This window comes from Epinephelus fuscoguttatus, linkage group LG6 (genome assembly GCF_011397635.1).
Source record: "Epinephelus fuscoguttatus linkage group LG6, E.fuscoguttatus.final_Chr_v1".
Lineage (NCBI taxonomy): Eukaryota > Metazoa > Chordata > Actinopteri > Perciformes > Serranidae > Epinephelus > Epinephelus fuscoguttatus.
Genome location: NC_064757.1, coordinates 10,250,096 through 10,263,265, shown reverse-complemented (window position 1 = coordinate 10,263,265; position 13,170 = coordinate 10,250,096). Strand labels below are relative to the sequence as shown.

The 13,170-nt window shown below is 39.3% G+C and overlaps 2 protein-coding genes across 3 annotated transcripts; both read left to right on the top strand.

Annotated features, from left to right (window-relative positions):
- Positions 1 to 1,718: 1,718 nt before the first annotated feature.
- Positions 1,719 to 2,552, top strand: LOC125890512 (protein FAM216A-like). The gene is made up of 3 exons (XM_049579186.1): positions 1,719 to 1,790; positions 1,869 to 1,995; positions 2,074 to 2,552. Exons 1-3 carry the CDS (start codon positions 1,719 to 1,721, stop codon positions 2,241 to 2,243), a joined length of 369 nt encoding a protein of 122 aa, XP_049435143.1. The 3' UTR covers positions 2,244 to 2,552.
- A 2,354-nt stretch (positions 2,553 to 4,906) lies between these two features.
- On the top strand, positions 4,907 to 13,075 carry rad9b (RAD9 checkpoint clamp component B). 2 transcript variants are annotated; one of them, XM_049578949.1, is made up of 11 exons: positions 4,907 to 5,013; positions 5,640 to 5,710; positions 5,982 to 6,119; positions 6,318 to 6,432; positions 6,699 to 6,798; positions 7,174 to 7,280; positions 7,478 to 7,584; positions 8,538 to 8,602; positions 8,923 to 9,045; positions 10,794 to 11,016; positions 12,192 to 13,075. In XM_049578949.1, exons 1-11 carry the CDS (start codon positions 4,980 to 4,982, stop codon positions 12,327 to 12,329), a joined length of 1,221 nt encoding a protein of 406 aa, XP_049434906.1. In that variant the 5' UTR covers positions 4,907 to 4,979; the 3' UTR covers positions 12,330 to 13,075. The 2 variants fall into 2 exon arrangements, with proteins under 2 accessions (XP_049434906.1, XP_049434905.1); XM_049578948.1 differs by having other exon boundaries at positions 10,794 to 12,334.
- Positions 13,076 to 13,170: the final 95 nt, after the last annotated feature.

Below are 13,170 nucleotides of genomic sequence, written 5' to 3'. Positions count from 1 at the left end.
CTTGCACACCTTCTCAGGGCTATAAAGTAGTTTGCCACCGGCCGTATCTGATCCAAACACATCCAACGGCCTTTAAGCATGCCAAAAGTGCGCTCTACGGCGCGTGTGTGGGCATGCATGTTATTATAGCGCACCTCTTGAGGGATTTCAGGGTTTGCATATGGTGTCATCAGCCATGTTTTAAGGCCATATGCCCGGTCACCCAAACAATGTAACATTAACGGAATGAGACTTACTGAAAATCTAACTTAAAACAATTGAAATAAAAGACTAGAACAAAAGATGCTCACCAACAAGCAATCCACTTCTCACAGCCCCTGCCTCCAAACGCATTCCCACTGTACTGTTTTGCAAAATAAATGAGTCGTGGGTGCCTCCTGGCCAGTGGGCCACAGCCTTAAGGATATGGCAGTCGGCATTACAGATCATCTGCACGCAGATGGAGTGATAGTTTTTCTGTTCATGTCATTGTTAATATTTTAATTGTCACAATGATGAAGGTGAACGTGTGTCAATTTCATGGTAATTTAATCCATTTGGCCAATATATTAGTAAATTAATTATTTTAAAAAATGTTAATTAAATCTCTTTTTCATGAATGTGGTTTTATAGACTCTGCATGTACTTAAAAGGTATGTTTGCATTTTCTAAGTCAGTTCGGCCTTCCTCATTTGCATGGTCTGAGGCAGTTCTAAATTTGTTCGCAGAGTAAGAACAAATTCGGGTAAGAAAATATTGATGAATCCTGGATTTGTGCGTCAAACGATTGTACGCACAGTTTAAGCACAGATTTTGCGTACGCACTGTTTGTGAATGAGGCCCATTGTGAGCAGTTTCATGTAGGAACTATTTTCCTTCTACCAAACAACATCCGCTAACCGTTTAACTGCGGAGAGGAAAGTGTGCATCTACAGCTAGCTCGCATAGCACCACTAAGCTAGCAGCTCAAATGAGGAGAACATAACTTGGGTTGCCATGAGCATAAGCCCCTTGTCCATGAGCAGATGCACGCTTCCTTCTGTGCGGTGATATGTTTGGCAGGTGTAGTTTGGTAGAAATAAAAAGCTCATACATGAAAGTGTTCACAGTATTTTAAATATACTTTGAGCTTTGAACACCACAGCCGAGTGCCTTCTATTTCCATTATATTCCAGAGAAGGCAGACATCTCTACAACCAATATCTCCAACCCTTGGCAATTTACAACAAAACAATCTAGATTAATGAATGGTACTACAGGTAAGAGGAAAAATATGTATTTTTGATTTTGGGGTGACCTGTCCATTTAACTACAATATATACTGTTTGGTAGCCTATTCTGAAAAGTAACTATGTCAAATAAATAAATACATTTTTTAAAAGTACAATATATTGCCTCTGAAATGTAGTGGAGTATAAGTATAAAGTAGTATGAACTCCAAAAGCACAAGCAAAGTACAAGTAGGCTACCTCAAAATTTTATAGTACAGTACCTAATACAGACATAAAGAGCTCATGTGAATGCACAACAGAGAAACTGTCCTAAAATATTTAATTTTATTGTTACATAAACACATGATTAATATTTTCCAGTAGGGAATATTATGCTTAAAATGTGCTGCTTAAACAACACCACAGATCTGTAATAAGGTGTTGTTTTGCTGCATGTTGCATTTGGCAGGCTTTGAATGTCTATCTAGTCAGCAAGTGAGGGAAATGCACAGAGGAACAACTGTGAACATGTCTACAGGCAGCCAGCACATGAAGACAATACATATTCCCAAATCTATGATGTCTGCACCCTTCTTACAGGTAACCACACTTTTTTCTTTTGGTACATTACTGTCATTCTGCCATGTATAATCACATCAGTTGTTGTTTCTGTCCCAGCATCCAGCCCTTACAGCTGGACAGAGACGCTACCTGTGCAGTATTGCAAACGTTTACAGTACAGAGCACATGAGGCAGCAGATGAAGCAGCACTATTTCAATGTGCTGCACACATGTGTTCAGTCAGGTGTGTATCTAAATGTTTCTCAGACATGAGCTTTGACCACTACCATTCATCTCATGCTGTGTTCTGTATTTCCTATAGGTCAGAATCCCACGTGCAGAAGGAGGTATAGGATTCATCAGCACAGAGAAAATAGTACGTTCACAAAGGATGCAGAGAAGAATGTGGCAAGATCAAACCCTCAAGGGCAGAGGAAACGCAGCAGCACAGCTAATTCTGATATCATACTTCCAAAAATAGTCAACAGATGACAGACTTGTTTGCAGATGGTTTTACGATTTTGAAGGCATTAATTACCTCATAGTTAGTCTCTGTGTTGATCTTTGCATCAACACCTGTTGTGTTATTGCACATATTTTCAAATATGACTTTAAATGTTCTCAACCAAGAATTGTGTGTTGTCATAGTTTTATGCAGACCTACACATATTATAGGCACCACTGCATTTGGTGCTGTAGTACACCTCATATTTATATTTTATCTGAATATCAAGTTGTAGTAGTTGTCATAATATGTACTTGCATGTATTCTTAGAGTAATATTTACTCACAAAATGACGATTTGTATGTCAGTTACTCAACCTGTTTTACACTGAATTTGTGAAGAACACTTTGTTTTTCTTGCATGTCTCCACAGTGAATAAAAAATCCTGATTAACTTAAACGTAACTTACGTAAATGGTGGTCATGTAAAACAAAAGCAAAACTACATCAAAACATCCTTTTACAAACTGAGCAGTATGGAGAAAATCAAATATCACAATATGTTTGACCAAATACCTCAATATGGATATCTCAGCTGCATTGTAGGTTTGACTATTGCTGTTTTCACAAAATAATAACACAAGATTCTGAATAAATAATCATCAGTAATGTGATTATATGACAGATAATATGGCGAATAATAAAGCAGCTAGAATAGTCTGGTAGGTTCAGAAAATTATATCACACTGCTGGAAAAAAGACAACACTTCAATAATATATTTGGAGATCATATATATATTATATATATATATGATATCCAAAATCTAAGATGATATCTAGTCTCATATCATTGATATCATATCTATTTATTGCCCAGCCTTATCCTAAGCAAATGCATTTTCACTAAAACATCACTAATTAAAACAATTCGGCAAACGATCACTGTGCTTGGATAAGCATGTGTACAGGAGACTTGATGCAGAAATGTTTAAACAGTAGCACAACATTTAGAGAAAATGAATGTTTGAAAAGCACTAGGCCTATGACTGGATAAATGAGACTGGATTATACTGCAGGAGTTGTGTGGGAGTTTGTAAACAGATGTTTGATAATTATCTGTTTTTAAATTGTTTATTCACTGTGGAGGCATGCAAAGAACACAAAGTTTCCCTCGTAAATTTAATGTCACATAGGGCGAGTTACCAATATACTAATTATTATTTTGGGGAAAAAGTGTTCCTTTAATGATACTGATGACTGCATAAGCAAAACACAATAATAAATATTCTATTGGATATTCTGTTGTCCCTGATCTCTTGCTGTCAGGCCTTTATTTTGGCATTATCAAATATCTAACATTACCACCTGTTACATAACTTGAGACTTGTGTGTTTTCCATTTTAGAAAACATTTTACATGATTTAGTGGAGCCAGTTTGAAGCTGAGATTAATATGATTATTTATTTCTTTTAATTTGCACCTAACAGTGTAACATCATGTTTACTATTATGAATATCATTTACCTAGGCCTACTGGCTAACTCTGGCACAATAACAGCAACATTCAATTATGTGCACCTCCTCTCTTAAATAAACCAATAAATAAACTATAGAGCCTCAGGGATAACACTTCCCTGTAGGCCAGGGCTGAAGTTAGCATCGCCATGGTTCCCTTGACAAAAAGCCAATGGGATTTTTCCATTGGATTTTGGATTATTGCAGAAAATAATTGCTTTGGCGAACCAAAGTCTATGGCAATTACACCTTTTGTTTAGCAAGATAATCTTAACAAATGAAAACCACCGTTATAATTATTGAAGCCTCAATGCAATCTCCAGATGCACAAAGCTAATGTCAGGATATAAACAAACTACACTGTGGCCGCAAGACTTCACATCAAGTTGTGGCACTACAACAAGACTGTAAAGGCATGTTCGGCACAGCTTGGTGAGAGGACCGTATGTAGTCTCATTTATAGCCACTTGTTACCATCTACCTTTTTGACATAGAAACATCAAAATTCATAGTATATTATTTACTTAAAGGTAGGATCTGGAGGATTTTCAAACAAAACAAAATTTAGACATACACAAATGAAATCCTGCTTAATCATCACCTATGGGCTTCTACTCGTGTGGTGGTGACTCTGTTTGCAGAGCTCCTGCCCTTTAACTGTATTTTGATGTTTTTGTGAGCTCGGACCGCGAGCCTTGCCTGAACCTCTTCTGTGAAGCCTTCTTCCGTACCTCCGGGCTCCGTACACCCGGGAGAGTTGAGCCTGATAGGAGGGGCCGAATTTGAATGTGTGTTTACAAACAGCAACTGGAAAATCCTCCAGACCCTACCTTTAAGTATTTTATGCCATAGAACAAAACGTGAAAGTCTCTTAAGCTTGTGTTAACCACAGACCTTATTTCACACCTCTAACCAAATACCCATTAAAAAACAAAAAAAACGATAAAACTGACTTCAAGAAAAGGGAGCAAAGAGTGCAAAAATGCTAACTCATTTCCGTATTTTAGGACTCATTCCTGGGGCACTTAAAAGTATCTTCTTGAGGCCATTTTCTTTTAGTAAATTATATTATTAAATCTTACACTTTGTGTGTTAGGACCCTTTTCAGGCCAACTTAGCCCGTAAGACATCATTGTATTTTTTTTTTTTTTTTTTTTTAGCTAAACTAATTAGCAATGTAGCTATCAAACTGGAGAATTCTTCGTTAGCATTGGCTGCGCGCGCTGTTTGCCTGGTGAGCGTCGGACCTTTACATCAGTCATCAGCAAATATGAACTGTACTCTGGAAGGAAATGGTGTCAAAGGTAGTACTAAGTAAGACTTGCTATATGTTAAAATTGCTTTGAAGAATAATTTAAAAATTGTATCCAGAATATAAGTCATAGCAGTTTACGTGAGGCCACCAAAACATTAGTTTATGGTGAAAGACTGCTTCCGTTAGCTTAGCTATTATAGCTTAACTTAGCTTCAATCGAACTAGCTAACTTAGCCGTTGTTACAGTGAAGAGAATGACGGCAGTTGACCCACTGTATATTACAAGAAAAAGCTAGCTTAGTTATAGTAATAACAGGGTGTCTGCAGATTTTAAAAGTCTTAAAATCGACACAAACCTTTAATTTATCCCTCTTCTTTTTTCTTTTTGTCAAAATATGTCAAGTTATGCGTTGAAGTTCACATTTATGCTGTTTCAAATCTTAAACCTACCACTGAACCTAATACTGGCTTTCTACTTAATGCTTGCACTTAGCTGTTAGCAACATATAAATTATTCTTACCTGCGATGTTTGAATAAGAAAACGATGAAAAATTATCTTAAAAGGTCTTAAAAAGCATAAAATTTAAGTGTCTGATACCTGTAGACAACGTGAACAGAGGTAAACATCGTATGTTGCTAACCCTGGACTCTGGTGGCATTTTGTTGTGTTGCAGCATTTGGGAAGGCTATTCATGCCCTGTCACGGATCAGTGATGAACTGTGGTTGGATCCCATGGTGAGAGGGGTGAGTGACACCAACTAAAACTGGAAGGGAAACTGTGTCTAGTTATACCATATTCTTCTTAACCAGGGGAGTAGCCAGGAATACTGATTCTTACAGAGGACTAGTATTACTGCTTACCCCCTGTCTCTTTATTTTTTTTTATTAAATTAATGTTATTTTGAATGGAGCCTCCATATTGGTTTCTTAGTGTTGGGCCTCCTGTCTCACTACAGGCAATGGCAGCAAGGAGCAGCAACTTCACTAAATCTCTCTCTCTCTCTTTGTCTCAAAGCTGGCACTGAGATCAGTGAATTCTACTCATTCTGCATATGCATGCTTCCTCTTCTCACCGCTGTTCTTCCAGCACTACAGGCTGGGATCAGTGTCAGAGCAGAGCAGTGAAACCATCAAATGCAAATTAGTCATGAAGGTATATCAGTCATGTTGGTTGTTCATCTGTGGCTCAAATTGACATCACAGCTCACTGCACAGGATACACTTATTTTTTCAGGATATAGGAGACAGTAATGGAAGTCAACATGATAATGTTCTCCCTTTTAGACTCTATGATTAAAATGTTAAAATGGTGATGCCAGTCTTGTCCAAAACATGTCTGTCTGTTTTTTAGTCTGTTCTTCCTCTGTTCCGCTGTTTGACTTCAATTGAGCGTAACGTGGAACGATGTCAGATATCAATCAGTACTCCCAATGACCGAGTGACAATCCAGTTTTTCTGCAGGCATGGTAGGAAACATGGCATTTTGTTTTATAAGCTAGCTGCAGGTGAAGGGGAGGTTCAGGATTTGCAGAGACATATCCTATTTGATTGTAAGGAGATTATCTTTAATCCATTTTAATGGACTTCTAATAACTTTGAACCTTTTTTCTTTACTTAGCCAGTTTTCTTGTACCACATTAAAAATTATCTCTATGCTGCAGACACTGCATTGCACATTGTCAGCACTTGGTGGCAGTGTGCTCCAAATGTCCTGTCTCTGCTTGTGTGATAGGCATCACTAAGACCCACAACCTGTGTTTCCAGGAAAGTGAGGCTCTGCAGGCAGTGTTTGCCGCACACCTCTGTCCCAATGTGCTGAAAGCTCCTGCCAGGTTAGCAGCTCAGTATCATCTTTTCAAGTTAGAGCCTCAACTTTCTGTGATGTACAACAAATTAAACTTCAGAGTACCGTGTGATTGAGTAGGACCCTTTTTATCTTACAGTAGTTCTCTGAAGGCTTAGAAATCCATCTTTAAGCTCTTCTTTTCATGACAACTGGATTTACTGTGAAATTAATTAGATATATGGTAGCTGCTAGACGTAGTCAGCAGCAAATCATTTAATCAACCAGACTAACAAGAACATAAACATTAATGCCCAAAATGTAATCCATCACTTGCATGGAGTTGACATAAAACTCTCTGCTCAGTGCTTACAGTAGGTTGATTTTGTGTGGGTTTGCATTTGTTTTTGCTCTACCTCTGCAGGCTTCTTGGTGACATGGTGACGCATTTCCCAGTGTCCCAGGAGGAAATCACTTTGTCTGTGACTCCTCTGAGAGTCAGTCTGAGAAATTACCACGAGGGGGGAAATGGTGAGCTAGTGTTACATTGTGATTTGGTCTAGGTCCACGGCGTGGATAAGTGTTTGAAAGTCAGTGCTGCACCAGCTTTGAGACATCTGACAACCTAATCCGATAATGCAAATACAGCATATTTATTTCTTCCACATTAAATGAACACGTAAAAGGTTGTGCAGATACTATTTGACTTGGATGTACTTCTGTCACAGATCACCTGAAGTTTATGTACACTGAGATGTCCTTACACCCAGACGAGTTTGACTACTTTCAGATCGGAATGGAGTCGGACATAACCTTCTGTCTGAAGGAGTTAAGGGTAACAGGGTTATTTTCGGAGGCTCCTTTTATCCAGTCACATGAGAATATTATGTGTATCTTTGTATGTGTGTGTGTGTGTGTGTGTGTGTGTGAGTGACTGACTGCCTCACCAGGAGTATTTTATGTCTACGAGGTCATATTTCTGGTCCTGTAATCTCAAATGACCTGGCACTCTCTGGTTCTCTGTATCGTTTACATGTGAACTTTCCCCTCAGTGCTGTGACTCATCTTTATAGCAAAAATAGTGTAAGATAAATTACACATATTATACCACTACGTAGAAAAAGTAATTAAAGTTATGAGTTGTAGAAATTATAGGCTACTCATTGCGTGGTTTGTTATGAAATGTTTAACTTTCACGCCAAGTCGACTTGTGTTTGAAAGTAAGAGTTGACTCAACTCAAGTTGATCTTAAACTTAATATATTTTGAGTGAAAGCTCTTAGAGAAATATAATGTAATTTCCTGAATAATCCAAAGTGAGTTCTTACAGTGTCTAAATTAACACACCACAATTTAAATTGCTTTCTTCTCTGTTTGCTTGAAGAAACAAAGCACTTGGTCATTTGAAAATCTGGATGAACAGTCCTTGTGTCAGTCTGGTTAATAAGACTTGACCTGCATTAACGTTGCCCATAACTCTTGTCCCTAATGTCTTGGAATGGTTCTTGGACACCCCGCTGTGAGGCTCCTCATTAGCCAGCCTAGTCCTCTTGTTCCTGTGGGTTTTGGAAAATCGGGTTTGGATGGATTAGAAGCCAGGCTTTGGGTTTTAGTCAGCCTCAATTTACTCAAGCATTGATATGTTTCTTTATCTTGATCACTGCAAGCATGCCATCACACTACTGTCAAAATTACCAGCTATTAAAATGTCACAGTCATGACATGGATTCACTCAAGCATATGTCAGTTTTTTGCCCGTAAATTGCTGCAGTTCTGTTTTTTTTCCCAGGGTTTACTGTCCTTTGCAGAGTCACATTGCCTTCCAGTGTCTGTCTACTTCACCGCTGCAGGAAAGTAAGTTTCCTTGCAATCATCATTAGCTTGAGTGGCATTTATATCTCAAGTTACAAGAACCAACGTCAGTCCATGGGGTGCTGTACCACAGGCCCTCCAAACTGAGTGTGTAATTACCACCAGATAACCTCAAATTTCTATCAACTGTTCTAACTGTGGCTAGTGAGTCTGATTACATTACCAGCCATTTTACCAATTGACCAGCTTTGCTGAGTTTTAAAACAGTACAAGATACTGGTGGTTTTAATACAAGGAAATTATATAATTAGATTTCCAACACTGTCAGATATCTGTCAGTGGGTCACTAATGTTGTTTGCAGGCCTGTGTGCTTCTCCGTGGAGGATGTGGTCCTGGAGGCTACTGTGGTGTTGGCTACTCTGATAGACTCTGAAAGCAGGGGCCCCTCTCAGCCTACGGAGACGCTGGCCCCTACTATCCTCAGGTAACAAACACTGTGCTGGCTCCAGTCACACTTCTTTAAATCCCATCTGCAATAATTGGCATCTAATCAATACGGATGCACATATGGGAGTAAGATTTATTTTCTTGTTATTTTGACATGGCAGCATTCTTGTCACAACTTAAGTCTTTCTGGGCCCAGTTTCTCAGATCTGCTGTGACGGTGTATCCCAGACTATAATTGAGTCTTCCCACAGGGCTCTACCTGAGCTTCTCTCCTGGCACTCAGTCAAGGCAGTTTGCCCTCATTGGCTGTTTTTAGCTTCCTAAGAGGGCGTAGTGTTACAACAGACAGCCTTATGTCTGTAACAGAGATAAATAGGGCAAGTCCAGGACATGTGGGGCTACGTTAGAAGCCTGTCAGTGTGACAGTCTGTAATCCTCTCATCTCCGCTATGCCAGCTTGCTTGGCTGTTCTGCCAGTGTCACTGTCCTGCTCTGCTAACTCTCTCTCTGTTGTACTGTGCTTTGGGCTCTGGGTGGATGACCGTTAAACATCTGGGTCATTTGTACCTTGGTTTGCTTGTGTGCACTGCTGGGACTCAGCAGAGACCTGATGAGCAGGCAGTTCTTCAGTGCTCCTGTCTCCACTGCTCAGGAATTCAACTACAACCTGCACTCCTTGACCTTTGTTTTGTTTTGCCATAAATCATTCAGGCTGTTTCAGGACAGATGCAGTACTGTTTTTTCATGGCATGCTCATAGCAAAACTTGCTTGTCCGCTGCCTCTGGGGCCTTTTGAAGTACATCTGAATAGCCTGAGGTTGTCTTGAGACTTTTCAAAACTATCTTGCTCTCTTCTTCCTGCAGCCCTGCTCTTTATACTTTTGGTCTGGTGCTTCTCTGAGGTTGATGGCATGCAGTGTGGTTATATGCAGATGGTTGTTTTGTTACTGTGCTTAAGGACACTTTCAGTATCAGCTGATAGCTACACGCCCTGTTCATGAATGTCTTTGTAAAGGTGAATAAACAAAATGTACTTTAATATTTTCAAGGAATCTGAAGGTATTTAACAACATCAAAACTTTTAAGGTTGGTCATACTGTCAGGTTCATTACCATTGTTATTCTGTTTGACTGTTTTAGTGTCAGAATGTATATTTTGGTTATTGAACACATTGTTCAGACACCTCCTCCACCACCTAGTGTTCTCTCTGAGTACTATTTTAACAATATGATTTTTAATGCACTCTGTTGTATCTGTAGTGTTTAAAAAAATAATTTTTGATATGGAAGACAACAAAGACACAAAGTCCAAATGTATAGTCAATATATTTAAATGTTTCTTAATCATGTCCATAAAGATGACCTGTTTTTCAGCCTTGTGGTTGTAGTGTTGTGTGAGATTTCCTCTCCACTCTGTGTAGCTCTCTTCTTTTCTCTGCTTCTTGTTCACCATTTCACGGCATCAACACTATCTTAACCCCCTCTACTAGACATGCCAATATAACCAACACCTCTTCTTACCAGGCTCAGTGATAATCTACATGTTCAGAGTCAGATCACACTGACACAAACTGTGACTTCACTATGCTGTCAGCACGGGGACAGAACTGTTAGTGTGCTGTCATACAACATGGCACCACATACCACAATTACACTGCACAGTGTCATGACTGTTTTTGCCAGCAGAGGAACTGATCATTAGGTCTAAATACTAAAAAAAACCCCAAAAACATGATAAGCTTGCCGCTGAGAGTTGTGTGTTGCCGCGTGTTGTGTGTGTTCCCAGTTGTGCAGATGCCGCTGTTCTACCTGTGGGTTCATGTAAGGCAGACAGCAGTAAGGCCCAGGGTATTCCTGCTGAGATGGAGATGGTAGCCTCCAGCCAGGGCAGCCCTATAATCAACCCGCCTGCTCTCATGCTGCGTCTGCCTCAGACTGACAACCCTGATGGACTCGGTGTAGATGATGAGGCCTGTGCCAGTGTCACCACAACTCCTGCTTCCTCCATGGTAACAAGAGCTTCCTGTTGGTGGTTACTTTCATGCCTCTTTGCCGGTGTTGTTGGGTTGCCTGTCCGTCCCATTCTTGTGAATCTCAGAAACACATTCAGAGAATTTCCACAAATCTGGCATGGATGTCCACTTGGACTCAAGGATGAACTGATTAGATTTGGTGGTTAAAGGTCACTGTGACCTCACAAAACATGTTTTGGGCCATAACTCAAGAATTCATACACTAATTATGACAAAAGTACATACAAATGTCTGATAGGATAAAATGATGAAGTGATGACATTTTAAATCCAAAAGGTCAAAGTTCAATTTCACTGTGACATCATAATGTTCTGCAAAAATATTTTCTGGCCATTAGTCAAGACCATAACTCAGGAACAGGAGAAGAGACATTTGATCAGACACTAAATTAGTGACACTAATCTTGGGTGCCAACCTTGACACTGTACCGAATGTATAGATGTTAAGCATCCACATGCCGTATATCCAGTGGAGTAACACCCATATTTGAAGCACTGGCAACTGTCATGGCTTCATATGAGTTTGGACAGCCGTGGATGTAAAGTGTAACTGCAACTTAACTGGTTGTTAAAGGCATACAGCCGCAAGGTGGTAATTCTGGTTTACTTGGAACTCTGTATGGCCTCTACTTGTTCCCTGAGGCTTGCAGGCTTTACAGTTTTGACAGGATGGGTGGCATTGTGAAGTGCCAAAGTGCTTCAAGTGTTTTACTTTGACCTACACTGGAAGTATGCCCAGAGTGCCTGTCCTGTCACACTTCACCATATGAGGTGTGACTGAAGAAGACAGGAAAAGGGAAACTGGATGTGAGGGATGGGCAGTCTATGTTGTCCATCATCATGATGAATCTAACCTTTCGGTTGAAATGGCAGTCAAACCCAAAGTTTGTTCTTTCTGTTCTGGTATTGTTTCTCACTGTTGAAATATTTGGTCTATAGTTTGCACTTCCTTAAGAGGTGAATATTGTCTTGTCAGACCAGTTTTCTAGAGACTTGATGCAGCAGTCTTTTATTGCAGTGAGGATATTCACATTGACCTGTTTTTCTTCTGCAAAAAATGAAAATGAAATAATGAAAAATCAAATTAAAATAAGAAAGGACACAATTTCTGAAACTGTACTCTTGACATACTTTATCTCCTTTTCCCTGTAGATCTGTTCTCTCCTGTTCAGGGCCTTATCTTCAGAGCAGGACACTGATGGTTGTGCTGTCAGGCTGCCTGTTCTGGCATGTTACAGTGACGGAGAGGAGAATGTGGAGGAAGACTTTACAAGAAGCCCTTCACTCTAAGAACAGAGCTGTTACACACTTTTGTGATGCCATCAAAAGTAGGCCATAACAGTCAAACATAGTCCAAATGATAACTAAAATAATTTGTATTTGATGTACTTTGTATTTTAAGCAGTTTTAAGTATGTTGTTTTATAGCTCATGTGTTGATTTGCTTGCTTAAATTGATTTCAGTGTTGACTCACAGTGTTCAGTTGTAAATTGCTAAGAGAATGTATTTAAAATAATTATTTCTCAATGAATATGTCAGTGAATTTACTATGACAGTTTCAGTGTGTGAAATGCACTTGTCACAGCATGTGAGGAAAAAGACTATTTGCTCTTATCTGTGAAAATATTACTTCATCTTGACGATACCACACCTATCTGTTGATGGTGACTGGTAGTGTGCCTGGTGTCTGAGGAATGTGGGAGTACACATGCACAAATTGTACAAGGTGTTCTTAAGCATTATCTTTTTTTTCTGGCCTGAACAGCCTCAGTTCAGTTCAATTCAGTGAAGTAAACACTGGATCCAGAGCTAAATGTGATAATGGGAAAATACAGCCCTGGAGGAATTCAGCCTAGAAGAACAACGCCTCTGCAAGGTATTGTTTAATACTCATGTACCAAATAGTGTTCTGATATAAAGCCAACTGCATATTTGAGTCGATATCAAATTCATCAAGAACAGCAGGATAATAAATACTATACTCTTTATTTAAATATTGTACAGATTTGAAAATGTTTTTTTTTTTTTTTTTTTTTACAGAGCTTAGATCTTCATTGAACTGTACACCCAAAATATATATAGACACATGCTCTGGTTGTAACAAAGTGTTTAGAAGAGGAAGATGCAGGGA

What these genes read in the sequence shown, in the direction of transcription:
- rad9b (XM_049578948.1), top strand. Translation starts at nt 4,980, where the DNA reads ATGAACTGTACTCTGGAAGGAAATGGTGTCAAAG. An exon ending in AATGCAAATTAGTCATGAAG is followed by an intron (nt 6,120 to 6,317) that starts GTATATCAGTCA and finishes TCTGTTTTTTAG; the next exon opens with TCTGTTCTTCCTCTGTTCCG. An exon ending in TACTTCACCGCTGCAGGAAA is followed by an intron (nt 8,603 to 8,922) that starts GTAAGTTTCCTT and finishes TGTTGTTTGCAG; the next exon opens with GCCTGTGTGCTTCTCCGTGG.
- LOC125890512 (XM_049579186.1), top strand. Translation starts at nt 1,719, where the DNA reads ATGTCTACAGGCAGCCAGCACATGAAGACAATACATATTCCCAAATCT. An exon ending in TGTCTGCACCCTTCTTACAG is followed by an intron (nt 1,791 to 1,868) that starts GTAACCACACTT and finishes TTTCTGTCCCAG; the next exon opens with CATCCAGCCCTTACAGCTGG. An exon ending in GCACACATGTGTTCAGTCAG is followed by an intron (nt 1,996 to 2,073) that starts GTGTGTATCTAA and finishes TATTTCCTATAG; the next exon opens with GTCAGAATCCCACGTGCAGA.